Raw genomic sequence first — 18,091 nt, 5'->3', positions numbered from 1 at the left:
TTCTAGATGTGAAATGCACATATTTGCAGTGAATCTGCTTCATCTCCAACCTTTGTACTTTACACATGAATAATTACATTGTGCCTAACTGGAGAAATTTGCAATGCTGCACCATCAAAGTGACAAATTAATAAAAAGATAAATAGTGTTTAAAAATGGTATGCAATACAAAATTAAACAGAAACATGATATTTTCCTCAACAACATGCTAATGGACATGCCTAGCATTGAGGTCAGAGAGATGCAGTATTTCTCTAAATACAGTAATGGTTGGTTTATTTTAGCACAGGTTTGTTGGCTTTATGTGGTCAGCTTGGAGCAGGGTTTTAGGCCTACGTCACGAGTATGCAAATAAGCTGCTGTTGGCCACGTCCTCCCATTGCCCGGTGGCACTGTCAGGATTTGGCTTCTGGTCTGGGTTGTTCTTTGAGTTTCTTTTGTGTTTGGGTTTATTATTCTGTTTTTGGTTGTTCCTGTATTTAGTTTTGTCAGTTGGTTTTTAGCTCCCTCTGCCCTCTGTGCTCTGTGTCATATTCTCTTGTCCTCAGTCAATCATTTGTTTGCCTGTCACGCCCATCTACACCTGCCCCAAGTTTTGTAATGACTCACCTGTGCCCACTTCTCCTAATCACCTCCTGTCTTTAAAACCCAGTCATCTCCTCCACTGATTCCTTCCATGTCTTGCCTCTCAAGGTTCGTTCTTGTTTAGATTTAGTTTGTGTTTTTTCTTGCTGCCACATCAGCTTTTGTTTTTGTTTTTCTTTTATTTATAATAAAATAGTTTGTTCCTGGAGCTATCAGCATGAGTCTGCAAATTGAGTTTGTCTCAATCTCCACCACACCTGACAGATACCCCACTAACACGGTAAATTAAAAAAAAAAAAAAAAAAAACAACTCACTGAAGGATTAAACGCTGTGGATCTGACCCACATTTATATTGTTATTAATTCAAACTCTGAGGATTCTGACTTTGGGACAGGGGCACTTAGTGGTTCTGAACCAACATTTGTCAAGTAGGAGAGCGGCAGTAAGTGGGTCCGAAACCCGACTGGAAGCAGGTCTGGACAGCGGCAATATAGACACACGTTCTATACCACGAGTCTCCAATCCTGGTCCTCGAGGGCCGCTATCCTGCATGTGTTACTTGTTTGCCTGCTCCAACACACCTGATTCGGTGGTTAAATTACCTCTTCATGTTCTGCAGAAGCCTGTTAATCACCCATTGATTCAAATCAGGTGTGTTGGAGCAGAGAAACAAGTAAATCATGCAGGATGGTGGCACTCGAGGACCAGGATTGGAGACCACTGTTCTATACTGCAGCCAACAACAAAACATTTTAGTTTTCCAGCAGACATTGTTTGGTAAAACCAGTAGAACAAATGGTTGCTAGGTGAGGAGCTTGGCTCGGCTTGGGGTTGCTAGGTAACGGGGTTTGTGACAATCCTGAGGTTTTTGAAACAGGTCGTTTTGCAGACACCAGGAAACATTTACTTATTGTCAAAAAACAGCTGGGTGTTTTTTTTTTTTTTTTGGACTTAGACTGTTTAGAAGCAGTAGATACCAAAATGGAAGTACAAAACATGTAAAAAGTGAATTTTGCATAATAGGTCCCCTTTAAGAATGGGAAGAATTATGTTTATCTTATCAAGTCAAAGACATGTTGCACTTGTAAAAAATTAAAGTTCATCTAAAAGAATTAATAAAGAAATGAGTACTTCCAAAAGTTCATGTTTTTTGTTTGTTTGTTTTTGTAAAATCTAAAACATTCCAACAAAATTCACAACCATTTGTAAACCAGATAACCATTGTTTATTTAGACTAATTTAACTGAGACAGTGTTCTACATGCACACTTATACACTTATTGCCTAATAAACCTTTAATGGAAGTTCTCTATTTTTTCTAAACTTGGTATAGTTTTGAATAAAAAAATAAAATGTCAAAATACATTCAACCCTCTCTGGCTCTGTATTTATTACCTGTAATTAGAAAACCACAGAATAGGATTTTGTGTTTTGCACATTAAAACACTACATCGGTCGGAGGAACTAAATCCTTTCTGATATTTCTCCTCACTGACTGTTGCCACTTTTTTCACCACTTCAGATATGTGCTGATCCTCAGATTATGGCTGATTTTATGAACTGAAAAGAGAAAAAATGAATAAAAACACCATTAATTTCAGACATTCACTAGTTGTACTTTTGTAAATCAAAATATAGACAGTTTTTAAATTCAGGCAATATCAGCTGATGGGAACATATTCATTTTGCTTTTTTTCATGCAATACAATCAAGGACCAGCAGATGTCACCATTAAAAATATTTAAACAACGTTTTCAGCATAGTTGCCAATAACATTTTATATTGAATCACTTTTCATACATTTTCAATTTTAGTGACAAGAGGGTGGTACAATTTTTATTTAATTTTAATTTTAAAGACTATATTGTTCTGTGTGTTCTTAAGATAATTTACTTGTGTACAGTTTTTATGCAGCTGATTTGACAACATTAATTAAAAAGAAGTAAACTTACTTGCTGAAGAGAGAAACTGGCGATTTGGCAATCACATGACAAATTCAGCAGATGGGCCTGGAAACGATCTGAGGCAGGAAGTGCATGTTTAATCAGGCTGAAATTCACCATAAAACTTCTGCAATAAACTGCTATTATAACCCACATTTTACTGCTGTGGAATTGATTGAAATGTAAAAAATAAAAGACAACTATCAGTTCAAACAAACGGACAAAATGCATTGTGTGTGTATGTTTTGGCCCAAAGTAATCTTATTGAGGTTGCAAATACCTTTGAGGAATTGAAGCTTTGTCAGGGCTGCCACATATCTGTCATATTCGATTCCACCTTGGGAGCTGTATTCAAACCACAGAGCTCTGAAGGTTTCCTCATCCAAGTTAAAACCTGCATGAAAGAAGCAAGAAACGGGAGAAAATAAACAAACAAATGACATTTTATTGAACATACCGCAAACTTTTAGGATGTTTGCTTTAAACGACATGTTCAGCAAAATCTGATGTAATGCATCTAAACTGCAACAGCTGGTGTGGAGTTTGAGTTGGATCATACATGCAAATATGTCTTCAGGCAAACTGTTATGTAAAAACTGACTGAAACATTTCACAACCCCACTGCCTGCTTTATTCAAGCAACATGTAACTTAAACTGGTATCTGCAAAAGGAAAATATTGTTTTTGCAGCAAAGAAGTAAAATAAAAAGGTTAAAAATAAATAGTTTCATAGTTTCACACCATGGGCAGCAACAGCCTTTTTCATTTGGGTCTGTTTGACGGTCGATTGAGTCCTGCTGTCACAGTTCTCCACATACTCCCTCCTGATCACAGCCACATAGTGCTGCAGTTTGAAGAACTCCACCACGTCCAAGTCTGCTGTTTGATCTGCCTGAGAGAGCTGGTTAAAGAGTTTAAACCTAGTCACATTTGGTCTTCTTCTTGTGTTTGAGTAACTTGTCAGATGAGGCCAGATATGCAGCTGAGTGGTTGAAGTTTCTCTGAAATGTATCACCAAAGTTTGTTTTCATGACATTCTTGAAAATTCAGGTTTGACTGAAATGGTTTTAAATACTACGACACAAAACCCAGAGGTTTCTGCTTTCATTGTTATCAAGGAATCTGTGAAAAGAAATTTCAAATGCTTCATCATTGTGGTTGCAAACAAAACAAAAACTACAACTAAATGGAGGACCAGAAACCAAGTATTTAAATAAACATGGTATGAGAAAATACTTTTTTTGTGTGTGTGTGTTAGGCTATTGGATTTATTTATTTATTCTTTTACTCCAAAATAGAACTCCAATCCAGCTATAACAAAGTCATATAAATCAGTTTAGTTACAAAGGATACATCCATGAGAGTCAGCAGCAGGTGGGCGGTCTTGAGACTTAAAGCTGTGTTTTAAACAAATAAGAATAAACATGAATTAAAAACAATATTCAGTTAATGGGACACTTTTGGTAAATTAGTGTAAAATAAACTGACATTTGCCACTAACAGTGTAGCCACCAGCGTTCAGTTTTGGAAGAACGTCTTCAGCTTTCAACATCTGGAAACAAGTTTAACAAATAAATACAGCAGGTGGGAACTTTGTTCTTGGGTCAAACATTTGTTGCACCAATTACTCATAATATGACAATAATATCTTTATTGTTTCTTTCACATGTTTTAAAGGTACTCATTAGAAAGTTATGAAGACTGGCCAAAAAAAAAAAAATCCCAACAAAAGAAACTAAATCTACACATTTTTTTCTCTCATATCAATGATTAACGTTTCCTTAAATTAAACATTTGTAAGCAGAGTTTGTGAAGGTCTGCCATCTACCACTTGCCAATGACAACGACCTTGGGAGAGTTGTTTGATTGAATTGAGAAGTCAGACAATTTTGATGTATTGCCACATATTTAGGCTCTAATTTGTTGTACAACCCGCAGATAAAAGTGCTTTGTTTACATTGAGTGCATACCCGCAATTAAGAATTAACATATGTGGAAAATGTCTGGAGTATACTCTTTCAAACTGCACCATTTGATGCTGTTCAGGATAACCATTTTTATGCTTGGTTTCATAATTGCAATGAGTACCTTTAACCAAAAAGACATTAGAATAGCTAATGTGATGGAGGTGATGTGTGATGGAGCTTACCTGATTCCTGTTGTCTTCCCCCTAAAAAGAAAAACAGTTATGTGTAAAAAGAAATCTGAAGATGCAGCATCTAAATATACAATTTATTTAAAAAAAAAAAAACAACAACAATTTTTTCTGATCTAGGGTGTAATACTTACAGATACACACATTTCCTCGGGGAAGGAGTGACACTGCAGCTCAGCTGGCCAGGAGACACCAATATTCCTCATCAAACCCTCACAGTCCTTTCTGGCTTTTTCACAGAATGACCTGCAGGGCTGCTGCACCTGGCCCTCCACACACGCCGGGGTGTAAACTCTGCACAGGAAGAGGCGTATGTCTGCCGAGCACACAGTCTCCACCATCGAGTTGAAAAAGGACATCTTTATGACTGCTTCTCTTTGACTTGTGTGGCCCAGAAGGTTTGGGACGATGGTCTGGTTGTAGGACAGGCCCTGGCACATTGGGATGGTGATGGGCTCACAGATTCCCCCAGTGCTGCTCAATCCATACTGCAGACAAGTGCACATTTTCTCATTAGCTTTAGGTAAGCTTTTATATTCTGCAACACATATTTTTACTGCGGTGACACATTCTATTAAAACATATATGGAATCACATAAACAAGACTCAGACCCCAAAAATGTTTTCATTAAAGGAACATAGCTGAGCCTCCTCTGTGTTTTACAGTATTCTTTTTCTTGTATGTTTCATTTTTGAACTGATGGGGCGTGTTGTCAAAAAGCTTTAGTTTTGTCTTGTGTCCAAAGGACATTCTCCCAGAAGCTTTGTGGCTTGTTAATATATGTTTTGGTAAATTCTGGTCTCGCTTTTTTATGATACGCTTTCAGCTGTGGTGTCCTCCTTGGTCGTCTTCCATTAAGTCCAATTTGGCTCAAACAGCAACAGAGTTCACCTCTAATCTTCTCGGAAGCCGTTCTGGGATCTTTGGTTACTAATTGTATTATCTGTCTTTTTCATTTGTCATCAATTTTCTTCTTGTGTCCATGATCAGGAAGGTTGGCTTCAGATCTGTGGACCTCGAACATCTGAATAATCTGTGCAGCTGTAGTCACAGGGACATCCAACTGCTTGGAGATGGTCTTATAGCCTTTACACATGCTTGTCAATAATTTTCTATCAGAGCTCCTGAGACAACTCTGTCCTTAGCTTTCTGTGATCCATGATCAGTGTGGTACACACCATGATATCAAACAACACAGTGACTACTTTTCACCTTTAAATAGGCAAACTGGCTGATTACAGGATTGAAGACACCTATGATGCTGATTACAAGACAAACCTTAGTCAACATGTCCCATGACATCTTTTCTAGAGGTCCTTTTTGTCAATGACAGTTTTAATTTGTTTGTTTTTTAAAATTATTCAGTTGAGTAGCAAAAAAAAAAATATTTAATTGGTGCATGTACATAACCAACAAAGATGATTTAACCTGTGTGAAGAAAATCAGACTAACCTGTTCACAGGAGTCTGTAGTAAATGCTTCACACTTCAGGTTTTCAGGCCAGTTGAAGCTGAACCTGTTTAACAGCGGCTCACAGCTGGCTCGAGCCTGCTCACAGAGCGTTCTGCAGGGAGATACAGCCTTCCCTGACACGCATTTGGGAAAGTGGACGGAGCACAAGAATGACTTCAGATGTGGGGAGCATCCAGATTGTACAAGTGTAGAAAACTGTTCCAGTGCCAGGTTTGCATCCTCCTGAGTTTCGTGGCCTAGAACGCCGGGCAGCAGAGTTTCTGTGTAAGGCAGGTCTCTGCAGAAAGAACTGGTGATGGTTTCACATGATCTGGATGTCTCAGCAACACGAATGACTGAAGCCTGAATAAATAGAAATCATTACATTAGGAACAAAGTCACTTTTTAATCAACAATAAATGCACATGGCTCATTTTTACTCTTGCTACAGTGACTTAAATGTGGATTTAATCAACATTGATTTCAGTTTTGAGATTTTTTAGAACAATTTCTGCCTGCCACCCATAGCAAAATACCTTATGAACCAGAGGACCAACTTTAATAAAACTCGTTGAAAGTAATCATTGGATGTACATTTAGAACTGATGAGATGTGGCTATGGCAGCCATCTTGAATTCAAACCCTTTTAAGAAAGGTGACAGGCGATATGCATTCCTTCATGAACTGCTTGGCCTTTAATTATTTTTACAGCTTATGGTCTGCTTCAAAAACCTTGTTGACAGCATTTGTTTTGCATCAATATAGATTCTGACTGAAAGAAAGTATACTTACGTCTTCGCAGGACTCCGTGGTAAATGCGTCACACTTTAAGGTGTCAGGCCACTGAAAATTAAACCTGTTCATCAGCGGCTCGCAGCCGGCTCGGGCCCGCTCACAGAGAGTCCTGCAGGGGGGCTGAGCTTTTCCGAAGACACATTTAGGTGCATAGATGGAGCACAGGAAAGGCTTAAGATCAGGGGAGCAATCCACCTTTACAAGGGGGTAGAACTGATGCAGCTCCAGGCCGGCCTCATCTTGGGTTTTGTGTCCTAGAAGATTCGGCAGGATGGTCTCTGAGTAAAGCAGACCCTTACAGAAGGGGACATTGATTGTCTCACATGTTGCTGGGGAAGCCTGAGTGACAGGGATGACCTGATCCTTGAGAAGTAAAAAAAATAAAAAAATAAAAAAACATCAATGAGATATGCCACACCTCTGTTCTTTTGTCTTTTGCCGTATTCCAGATAAACAAACTTTGACCTGGAGCAGGATTTGTCAATCTGTAATTTCAGATTTAACTCTAGCTTTTCAGTCTATAAATGTAGTTCATCTCCATTCTAAAGGTGATCATGTTTTTGCCTGTGTTTGTTTGTGTATACTGTTAACAAAATGCATCATGAATCACTGAATGGATTTGAATAAAACTTTCAGAAAGTAACTGTGAGAATCTGCGTATGTTTGATGATTTTTCCTTATTATGGAGCTTTTCTGGTTGGATTTTTTTATTTTTTATTTTAGTAATCCAGGTTGTGTTTTTGTTGGTGTTCCTCAGTTTGTCATCAGTCACCTGTTCCCAACTTCCTCGTTAACTCAGCTGCTTTCCATCTCCTGATTGGTGAAGAATTGTTGCAGTAATGGACTGTCTGGTTGTCCTTGAGGCTCCTCTCAATTCCCTGAAGTTACCATTTGTAAGGTTTACTGCTGCAACAGCTTTGGTTTATTATTTTTAAGGTTTAACCAAAACGTCTATACCATCTTCATTTCTCAGCATGAGATGAGACGGAGCTATATATATATATATATATATATATATATATATATATATATATATATATATATAAGGAGACAGATGATGTATTCCTTCATGACCTGCTGGGCCTTTAATTATTTTTACTGCATTTGGTCTGCTTCAAAAACCTTGTTGACAGCATTTGTTTTGCATCAATATAGATTCTGACTAAAAGAAAGTATACTTACGTCTTCGCAGGACTCCGTGGTAAATGCGTCACACTTTAAGGTGTCAGGCCACTGAAAATTAAACCTGTTCATCAGCGGCTCGCAGCCGGCTCGGGCCCGCTCACAGAGAGTCCTGCAGGGGGGCTGAGCTTTTCCGAAGACACATTTAGGTGCATAGATGGAGCACAGGAAAGGCTTAAGATCAGGGGAGCAATCCACCTTTACAAGGGGGTAGAACTGATGCAGCTCCAGGCCGGCCTCATCTTGGGTTTTGTGTCCTAGAAGATTCGGCAGGATGGTCTCTGAGTAAAGCAGACCCTTACAGAAGGGGACATTGATTGTCTCACATGTTGCTGGGGAAGCCTGAGTGACAGGGATGACCTGATCCTTGAGAAGTAAAAAAAAAAGAAAAATAAATAAACATCAATGAGATATGCCACACCTCGGAGATATATATATATATATATATATAAGGAGACAGATGATGTATTCCTAAAAGAAATGCTAGGCCTTTAATTATTGCTGGTCATTGTCATTACATTTTGTTTCATTCTATGTAGTCCAAAATAAAACTTTGACTTAAACTTCTGTGTGTATTGATAATTATGTCATGGTAATTGTCACAACACTTATTGTGATGTCAAAGTTAAAGGTTTATTAAACCCATTACCAAGTAATACCTCTGATAGATAGAACTTGATTTTAGCCCCCATGATTATTTTTTATTAACACAAAAAATTGAACTTTATCTGAAAATAACAGATTAAATAAACTGTTACTGTGGGTTGACTTTTCAGAAAACAGAAACAGAACCCACAACCTTGTATAATACAGCTGCAACATCCCCTGTTCATCTTTAGCTTTGCATTTCTAATAAATAGTTTCACATTGTACATTAGACATTCCTTTGATAATATAAAACAAACAGAAAGAACCTCTCACCTGCACACAGTTAGACTCAGGTAGAGTTTCACAGCGGAGCTTTGTTGGCCAGTACAGTCGTTTTGCTCTCAGGGGGGACTCACACTCTCTCTTGACCTTCTCACAGAGTCTTCGACAGGGTTTCACGCGGTTTTCATCCTCTGGGTTGCATTCAGGTACAACCACACGACACATGAGCATTGCAATCTGAGGTGAACAGGCCGTCTCTACAATCTGACGAATCTGCTGCAGGTTGAAGCCTTGAACTCCACTTGGATGAAGGGTAGAATTGTATCCCAATCCCAAACAAAAGCTGGTTGTTACTGGCTTGCATTTTGTCTTGTCATTTCTTATTGTTTCCACCAGTTGAGGAAGAACCTGCAGACACACAAAAGCTAAGAAAAAGTGCTTCATGATTCTTAAAATTAGTTCAGTGTTGTCTCTAAAAGGTTAAGGAGGTTTGGAACTACAACGTGCTGCTTTTCTTAGGAGGTGGAGAAAGAGTCCACCAATGAAGTTTCTACAGAAAAGGTGCTGATTTAAGACCACCGGTAAGGTCACAGAACAATATGATGCTCGACACGTAATGAAAACCAAAGTGGTCTCACAGCAGGGGCTCTGCTCTGAGAAATTCCAGTCCAAGTGACCAAGAGCCTTACGGCACACATGACATCTGGTTGTGATTGTGTGCTTTATGAGTCACCAGTTCGAAGAGAGGGATGGTGGGTGGGCTAGAAGGGTTTATTGTGCCATCTTAGAGTTGGCAAAATAAACATGGAGATTTAATTTGCTGGATTTTTACTGTTTTTCCTGAGAATTTCATACCTCTTCTCGTAACGGGATAACTATTAAAGACTGATGCAAAAGAGAAAAAATAATAAAAACCATAAAACAAAAAATTGGCAATTAAAGATCATTATATTGCAGGTTTTAACAGTACTGTAAACCTTGAATCAAAAATTGATTTCTGAGGAGAAATGTGAATCAAAACTGTAACTACCTGGAAGGCTGAGAGCATTTCAGGTAGAACAAAGGTTTTAATCAGCACTTTCTAATGAGCAGAGTTACCTGTTCACATGACTCGGTGGTAAATGCTTCACACCTTAACGACTCAGGCCAATGAAAACCAAGCTGTTGCATGTGTGGCCCGCAGTCTGACTGTGCCTGTTCACAGTCAGTTCTGCAGGGGGGCTGGGCTCTTCTTAAGACACATTTAGGTGTGTAGACTGAACATAGGAAAGGTTTTAGATGAGAGGAGCATTCTCCTGTTAAAAGTGGGACAAATTGTTGCATCTCCTGAGTGGCCTGTTCTTGGGTTTGGTGTCCTAGAGTATTTGGCAGGATGGTCTCTGTGTAAAGCAGGTCACTGCAGAGGGGGACAGTGATTGGCTGACAAGTTGGAGGTGGAGGTTGAGTAACTGGGATTTCTTGACCCTGGCAAAACAGAATAAATGGGAAATTATATTATGTCAGACAGTATCCAAGTTCAATCAATCTGTCTGTTTGCTAAAAATTGTCACAATTTACCAACCAAACCACCTAAACCAACAACTGCTGTACAATTAACCAATTAACCACTCGTTTATGCAATTTCTTCCATTTTAGGGAAGTGGCAGCAACTACAACATAGACCCTCCTTTCACCTGCAACTTCCTCCAGAACTTCCTGGGCAATCAACAGTTATTTCCAGGTAAGCTAGGAGATAAATTTATTGATGGTTTCCTATTGATGGTCCAGGGTCTCCAGCCAAATGGGCTGTTTAGTTTCTAACGGGAGTGTCCTGGGGGCAGTTGCTTCAAACCTCCTGCTGAGCTCAGACAAGACACTTCTCTTGAGTTATAGCCTCATAACTTAAAGAGGCAAAGACAATGTTTTTCAGAAGTAAACCATAGCCTAAAATTTGAAAATACTGATCTGTATTCCAGCTGCATCACAGCCAGAAACAAGCTTCTGAAGTCAGTGCTGGAAGTTGTGCTGTAGCGATCCCAAACAGACAATTTTCATGTGCAAAAAAAACCTAAAATATGACTACACAATTCTCATGCCAGATGCCACAGCTACGCATTGAAATACTGTCCATAAAAATCATAAAGAATGAAAACATGCTGCACTGTAAATATGATGCATAGCTTTTAAAACGCCAACCCAAAATATTTATACCCTGATATTTTGAATGCAGCCTTTGGTACCTTTTCTTAAACATTTTGACTGTGATCCTGGTTTGTCTTTTCAGAGGGAAAGTTTCATAAATTGTTGAACAAGGAATAGTTTTGTTTTAACACCGGACAGTTTTTAATAGGGTGCAGTACTTGCTGTCTCTCAGTAATCATAAAGCTTAAAGAAATTACGGTTTCTTATGTTAATAAACACAAATTTTACAAACACAAGGTAAAATCTTTGTCAAATTATACTAACCTCTACACAGTTAGACAGAGGTAAAGCTTCACACTTGAGCCTCATAGGCCAGAACAACCACTTTGCTCTTAAAGGAGACTCACAGTCTCTCTTGACCGTCTCACAAAGAGCTCTGCATGGTTTCTTCTTGCTTTCATTTTCTGATCCACATTCAGGTACAACCACACGACACATGACTGTGGCGATGTGAGGAGAGCAGGCCGTCTCCACAATCTGACCAATCTGACGCAGGCTGAAGCCTTGGACTCCATCCGGATGAAGGGTAGAAGTGTATCCTAAATCTTGACAAAAGCTGGCTGTTATTGGCTTGCAGCTTGTCCTGTCAGTTCTTCTGGTGTGTGTCTGCTGATGAAACAGCAGCAGACACACAGCCACCAAAAACAAACGGTTCATGGTTCCTAAACACAGCTCTGCACTGCTTCAAAACTTTAAGATGTTTGTAACCTGTTTGGGTGTGCTGCTATTCTTAGGGGGTGGAGTACAAATCCACAAATTCATTTTACACAAGAGGCAATGATTTAGGGACACTAGTAAGGTTATGTATATAAAAAATGCTCAAAATGTGAGGCAAACTGGTCTCAGAGCAGGAGCTCTCTTCTGAGAAATTCAATTCAAAGGCTCAAGGCTCACTGGAGCATGCACATCTGGTTGTAATGATGTGCTTGAGAAAGAAGGGGGGCATAAATCTGTCTGGAAAACATTTCAGCACTAATAAAATTAAAAAGGAAATCTGATGGCATGTTTTGGCCCAGCAGGGAAGTAGAGGCATGCACGCATGAGTTTTCTCCAGGTGCTTCAGTTTCCCCTCATGATCCAAAAACATGTTAGGTTAATCGAAGGTTCTAAACTGACTTTATATGCGTGAATGTGCATGTGCGTGGGTTGCTTGTCTCTGAGTTGCACTGTGACTGAGTAGTGATTTGCACAGGGAGTACTCCATCTCTCGCTCATTGATCACTTGCATCCTGCGACTCTGAACAGAGTTCAGCAGGTCCAGAAAACAGAAAGCTGGACAGAAGTTTTGGCATCATGTAATTCTCCTGATGTAAAAATTAACTAATTAACTTCCTTTTTATGAAGACCCTTTAAAGTTCATCTTTTTAGAATATGATCACTTTCATGTTTTTAATATTTTATTTTACTTAGCCCTGACCCTGAGACAGTAACCCTTATCCTAATGAAAAGAGTTCCTGTTGATGTTCCTGACTCTGACACCAACTAAACCATCATGCATGTGCCTCATCTGTATGACCCATTACATCTGAATCATTTCGAAAAATAAAATTAAATATTTCAGGAGCATGTGGAACTCTTTAAACCTTAAAATGTAATCATCTCTGTGATAATTAATTCAACCCAGGATTTACTCAGAGCTCTCAGAGCTGCAGCACTCAGTCCAGACCTCAGAAAGCAACATTTGGTTGTGATTATGTGCTTTTTGTGGGGGTTGATGGATGTGAATTAGTTATAGAAAGCATACACAAAAAATTCTAACCTCTGGGTAAAAAGAAAACCGAGAAAACAACTGTTTGCATTTAAAATAAACAACAACATCTTGTTTGTTTGTTTTTTTCCTGCATGCTTCAGTGTTGGTATTACTCCAAATATCTGATTCATGTCAAAGTAGACGGCAGGTCTCAACAACAGATTACAGCATCTCTTAGACTTAAAAGTCACCACTGGCTCTGACTGTTTCCAGGAACGTTTCAAATTTGTTATAGTGTTTGGGGTTTCAAAAACTTTTATAAAAAGAGATGTATGTAGCTAAACTTAGCTTGTTGGACTAAAAACCCAAGTTTCTATTCATCAAATAAATGTCATTACATGGATTCTGATAACATTACTCTAAAAATGGTCGTAAATAATAAATGATGATCTGGGATTTTGTGGAAAGTGAGTTAATGTGTGATGAAGCATCTTCACAAACACTTAAACCCCCAAAATAGTAAAATAATAAAGAACAGACTTAAAGTAATTCTCCAAGTGTTGATTAAATCTATTTTAAAACTTTCTGTTAAAATATTTTTTTTCCTTTTGACAAATTAAAAAGAAGAAAACAACCCATTTGTGTCTTAATTATTTTAAATGTATTTCACGTGGGGGTTTTTTTTTGCTTTATTTAACATTTTAGGATTTGTAAAAAGGATGTTTCACTGACATAACTTCCAGAATATAAAGCATCATATGTACATTTTTTAATTAGAAGTATGGTAAAAAAAATTGTCTTGGCAACAAATAAAAGCAAAGTTTTATTTATGGCTCTGAGGTTAAGACAGTGCAGGAAAAAGATGACTGACATGTATGCTCTTTTAAAACAAAAGATAAAACAGCAACATGATAAAACTCAAGTTTGCTCCAACAGAAATAAGACCATGTAAAGGAAATGAAAGACAAACTTATGATTTACAGCTGAGAAATTTGTCTGCAACCCAAATGATGTCACAAATACCTGCAAAACAAATCCTTCTGGAACAGGAAACTGACATCATCTGTAGTGTGCAGATGTTCACACAACAATCCACACACTTTACACAACGATCTGCGTTCACCTATTTCAGCTGACATCCATGCAGCTCGTCTTAATGTTAGTCAGTGCAGTTTTTAATTTTAATCATACACTTTTACATATCAACAAACATAAAAGTACCAAAATAAAATCTAGTGTTTTGTCCAAGAATATCTGGACTAGAAGCTGGGAGACAGGTGATGCTCTCCCTCTGATGTCAATGTTTTTACAAAACTGAAAACAAGGATTAAAAAACTGTGAGTTCATCCTATCTGGGAGGTTTCAGGGCTACCAGCACAAAGTTTCTAGGAGAAAGATTTGGGTTGAAAAGAGGAACTAGTTGGCTGTCCAAATCTGCAGAGAGAGTTAATACTTTAGTTGAAGACAGTTCATTTACACAAATATGTAAAAGCAAATTCTTTTATTTGTTTTACGCCACCTACTGGCTCACCGTTTTCTTGCAGGTACATCATCCTGTCAAGCAGCACCAGCGTCTCCACCACAGGGGCGAGCAGCAGGGTCAGGCTGAAGTACACCACCACCCTGCTCTGATGCTTCAACATGGCCTCCACTCGCTCCGGGTCCAGGGGTAAGTCAGGAGGCAGGCCGACCCGAGCCAGACCCAGACGGGCATATCTGAGAAAAGACGGATGTAAACACAAGATAACGTAAGCAAGATGTTTAAATGATAGTATCAGAAGAGCCAATATGGCAAACAGATAAAAGGTGCAAGTGAAACTTTCCCCTTTTACCTTTGTAGTGTTTTCACTCACTCTGTAAAGGGTAATAAGTGGGCTTTCTTTATGGTCTGAATTCCTGCCCTGCGAAGATCTGGTCTTGTATCCCTGACGAACGTCTCCAGCATCGCCCGGTAACAGTGCGTCCTGAGCAGCTCGCTTCCCTCCCTGAGCCTTCGCACGTAGTCCTCCACAGCATGACAGGCCCCCTCCCGGGCCTTATAGGACAGCTGATGTCCGGGCAACGTCTGCACCCACGAGCTCATCGGGTAGCCAAAGTCAGAGAGAAACGATTCAGAGCCAGGTGTGAACGAGGAGGGAGGTGTGACCAGTCCCGGAGGAGTGGGGTTCTCTTTGGTTGTGATCTTCATGTAGCAACAAGCCACAGAGGTGATGCCTCGAACATGTGGGCAGCTGACAAAGTGACGAAGGAGGGTGGCACTGAGGTCACCACAGGCATGCAGACCTGTCAAAACAAAGTCTGGATACTCTTGCACGCTGTTTTCTTCTTGGTTTGCAGCCTCTTCATAAACACGATGGTTGCCTGAGCAACAGTTCCCAGCAGACGGCTCCTTTTTAGCCTCTTTCTTGTTAAAGTCTTGTGAGAGACCATCATGGTGAGTGGAGCCATGAGAGTGTGAAGTCTGGATCACATCAGAACATATCTGTTGGTCACAGCCTCGCAGTCTCTTTTTGCTGGGTCCAGATGGAGTTGGAGGACCGTCACCGACATGACCTCCAGATTTCAGCTGTTTGATAAAAACCTCCCATGATGCTTTGGGGTTCACCCAACCAGCCACATGGCGCGGTATAGGCAGGGTTTCACTTAGTTGGGACAAGCAGTTCTAAGATGAAGAAATACTTTTATTAGTATTGATCTTCTAATGTAATAGTAGAGGTAAAACCTACACATTTTATCTAAAAGCTGTTAAATAAAGAAAAAGATGAATAAAAAATTAAAGCTATTAAAAACTGTTGAAATCACATTAATTACTTCATAACTCTGCAGCTCCTGAGCTCTATGGCTCAAAATATTATTTCACCTAAATGCATAAATACATACAGTGATATTTTAAGACAGGATGAGCACAGAACCAAACAAGAAGAAGCAGCATTCAGTTTCTATTCACCACAAATTTGGAACAAACTTCCAGAAAACTATAAAACAGCTGAAACACTGGGTGCCTTTAAATCTCAACTTAAAACCCACCTGTTTAGAATTGCTTATGGCTAAATTAGGGTTAGAGTGCGGGTTTTTGATGTCTTTGATGTTTTTCTCTTTCTTACTGTTTATTCAATGTCACATGCTGTTTTTATTTTGTTTTTTTAATTATGTAAAGCACCTTGAAATGCCTTGCTGCTGAAATGTGCTATACAAATAAAATTTGATTGATTGATTGATAAAATTATCAGGTGAAAACAAACAACAAAAGTGTGAGTCTGTTATGTCGTCTGTCACTGTAGTGTTTAGAGTTTGACTCTTGCTGCCCCCATCTGGCCAGAAACAGCAACTAGCCTACAAGTCTGAATATGTTACACTACTTTAATGAGCAGAACAACATCAAATTGTAATGGTTCAAGTGTATTGTTAATTAAAAACGATAAGATGCTATAATTTATGTCTTCATGCCCTGCCTTCACTAACTGTATGTTGCATATCAACTCATTTTGCTTCAGTTGAGAGGAAACCCTGAGCATAAAAATCATTAAATGTAAAATAACTACGTGAGTAAATCTGAACTGCAGTAAATATGTAATACTTAAAAGCCTTCCTAACCTTTAGGGAGAATTGAGATAATTATCTGATCTTTGATAAGGTGATAATATGAGATGTGTACATCAAATTACCAACCTGTTTCTGCTTTTCCTTCTGCAGGACCCACAGTAACTCACTATCATATCTGGAAGCCATACAAACAAGGGTGTGATCAGCCTCGATAGCAGTCACAGACAGTCCAAGCCCAAAGGACAGGAAGCGAGTCAGGTGACCCTGTTCAGGGCAAATATTGGAAAGGATGCAATGTTCAGTTTGTGAAGACTTACATCTTCACTTTAATCCCCCCCAAAACCCCAATGTTTTTTTCTACAACTCAAAAATAAAAGAACTAATCTGCTGATGATTTGCTTGAGTGCAATACTTTTGCTAAACGTGTTGTTGAAATGCTGCAAAGCTAAGGTTACCTGTCCTGAGCCCACATCCACCACGCTCCTGCAGCCAGTCTGGTCACTGAGTTGTTTTACCAGCTGTGAAACAAAAGAAAGATTTAAAACACTTAGCAATAAAAGAACAAAACCCCTTTGTATAAAACACACACACTTTGACAGGAATTCCCGCACCATGCCAAGCTTTCGGATCTCGTGCTGTTTCTTGGGTTTAACGTGTTTCCTGAATATGTGCCGCAGCAGGGAGCTCTGACTCTGGTTTTCCACGAACTCCTCGGGCTTCACCGAATCAGACACCCTGCGCTCTCTGGGGAAGGCCAGGGCATGAGCTGTGGCCCGGAAGGCCAAGAGAGACAGGGGCCACACTGAGGGATACCTGCAATCATAAAGGCTCTGTAGTAATCATTTATCTCATTGTTGTCAATACATGTCACTGTAATGACAGCAGCACCTTCTGTCTTTATGAGAAGCATCCAGTAATAGGTCTGCAATCTGTGGATATGAAAGGTCCTGCAGCACAGTCTGCCAGGTTCTGGGTAACCTGTGCCACAAGTCTTCAGAAAAGAACTCCTGTAAAGGCAACAACAAACTGATTTTAACGATTTAAAATGTATTATATGGTTTCATTACATTGTTTCACTGATGTCCTATGTTGAATGTGAAAGGCATGCAGAAGCCTATACGCACAATGATAAAGGAGTCAGTCAAGTAGCTGTACTCAGACAGGAAGGTAGTGAGTCTCTTCGCCAGCTCTTTCTGTTGATCTGAAGAGAAACTTGGTGTAAACATTTCCACATCTGGTGCTGCTGACAGTTCCACTGACATGGGGCTTGCTGTGAAGCTAATGCTAACATGCGTTAGCTTGTTAAAGCTGCCCAACTATTTTAAACTGAAATTGTATAAAATATCGTACGTGTTACAAATTTGTCCTTAAAACGTCCGCCTTTTAATGTTACGCAGAATGCTTTATTCGTGAGCAGGTTAGGTTACTTTAAAATGCTAGCTGGATCCAGCAGCTAAACTTTCACTGTGGATTCCCGATGCGTTCAGTGACTTCACGTAACTTCCGGCTTTCTTGATAAATAAACATGGCATCAATGACTTATAGGTGCTGGTCATAAAATTAGAATATCATGAAAAAGTAGATTGATTTCAGTAATTCCATTTAAAAAGTGAAACTTGTATATTATATTCATACATTACATACAAACTCATATATTTCAAATGTTTATTTCGTTTAATTTTGATGATTACAAA

General features: G+C 39.1%; 2 protein-coding genes across 4 annotated transcripts; both read right to left on the bottom strand.

Moving 5' to 3' along the window:
* Window positions 1-1,788: 1,788 nt before the first annotated feature.
* On the bottom strand, window positions 1,789-11,875 carry LOC108243237. Of its 2 annotated transcripts, XM_017428543.3 has the most exons (14): window positions 11,429-11,875; window positions 10,082-10,447; window positions 9,035-9,391; window positions 8,114-8,479; window positions 6,929-7,294; window positions 6,137-6,499; window positions 4,818-5,171; window positions 4,678-4,698; window positions 4,017-4,080; window positions 3,882-3,925; window positions 3,270-3,420; window positions 2,809-2,922; window positions 2,538-2,605; window positions 1,789-2,145 (listed from the first exon to the last, which is right to left on the bottom strand). In XM_017428543.3, the coding sequence occupies exons 1-14, from the start codon at window positions 11,819-11,821 to the stop codon at window positions 2,122-2,124; spliced, it is 3,051 nt and encodes a 1,016-aa protein (XP_017284032.1). In that variant the 5' UTR covers window positions 11,822-11,875; the 3' UTR covers window positions 1,789-2,121. The 2 variants fall into 2 exon arrangements, with proteins under 2 accessions (XP_017284032.1, XP_037836336.1); XM_037980408.1 differs by lacking the exon at window positions 6,929-7,294.
* A 1,789-nt stretch (window positions 11,876-13,664) lies between these two features.
* On the bottom strand, window positions 13,665-17,877 carry rrnad1 (ribosomal RNA adenine dimethylase domain containing 1). 2 transcript variants are annotated; one of them, XM_017428497.3, is made up of 8 exons: window positions 17,522-17,877; window positions 17,286-17,404; window positions 17,009-17,210; window positions 16,853-16,915; window positions 16,524-16,661; window positions 14,708-15,516; window positions 14,386-14,570; window positions 13,665-14,288 (listed from the first exon to the last, which is right to left on the bottom strand). In XM_017428497.3, the coding sequence occupies exons 1-8, from the start codon at window positions 17,657-17,659 to the stop codon at window positions 14,203-14,205; spliced, it is 1,740 nt and encodes a 579-aa protein (XP_017283986.1). In that variant the 5' UTR covers window positions 17,660-17,877; the 3' UTR covers window positions 13,665-14,202. The 2 variants fall into 2 exon arrangements, with proteins under 2 accessions (XP_017283986.1, XP_037836337.1); XM_037980409.1 differs by lacking the exon at window positions 13,665-14,288 and having other exon boundaries at window positions 14,432-14,570; window positions 14,687-15,516.
* Between the last annotated feature and the right edge of the window lie 214 nt (window positions 17,878-18,091).

The sequence above is a fragment of the Kryptolebias marmoratus genome, linkage group LG16, assembly GCF_001649575.2.
Source record: "Kryptolebias marmoratus isolate JLee-2015 linkage group LG16, ASM164957v2, whole genome shotgun sequence".
Classification (NCBI taxonomy): Eukaryota; Metazoa; Chordata; class Actinopteri; order Cyprinodontiformes; family Rivulidae; genus Kryptolebias; species Kryptolebias marmoratus.
The sequence above is the reverse complement of the archived record's forward strand: the minus strand, read 5'-3'. Positions and strand labels throughout refer to the sequence as shown.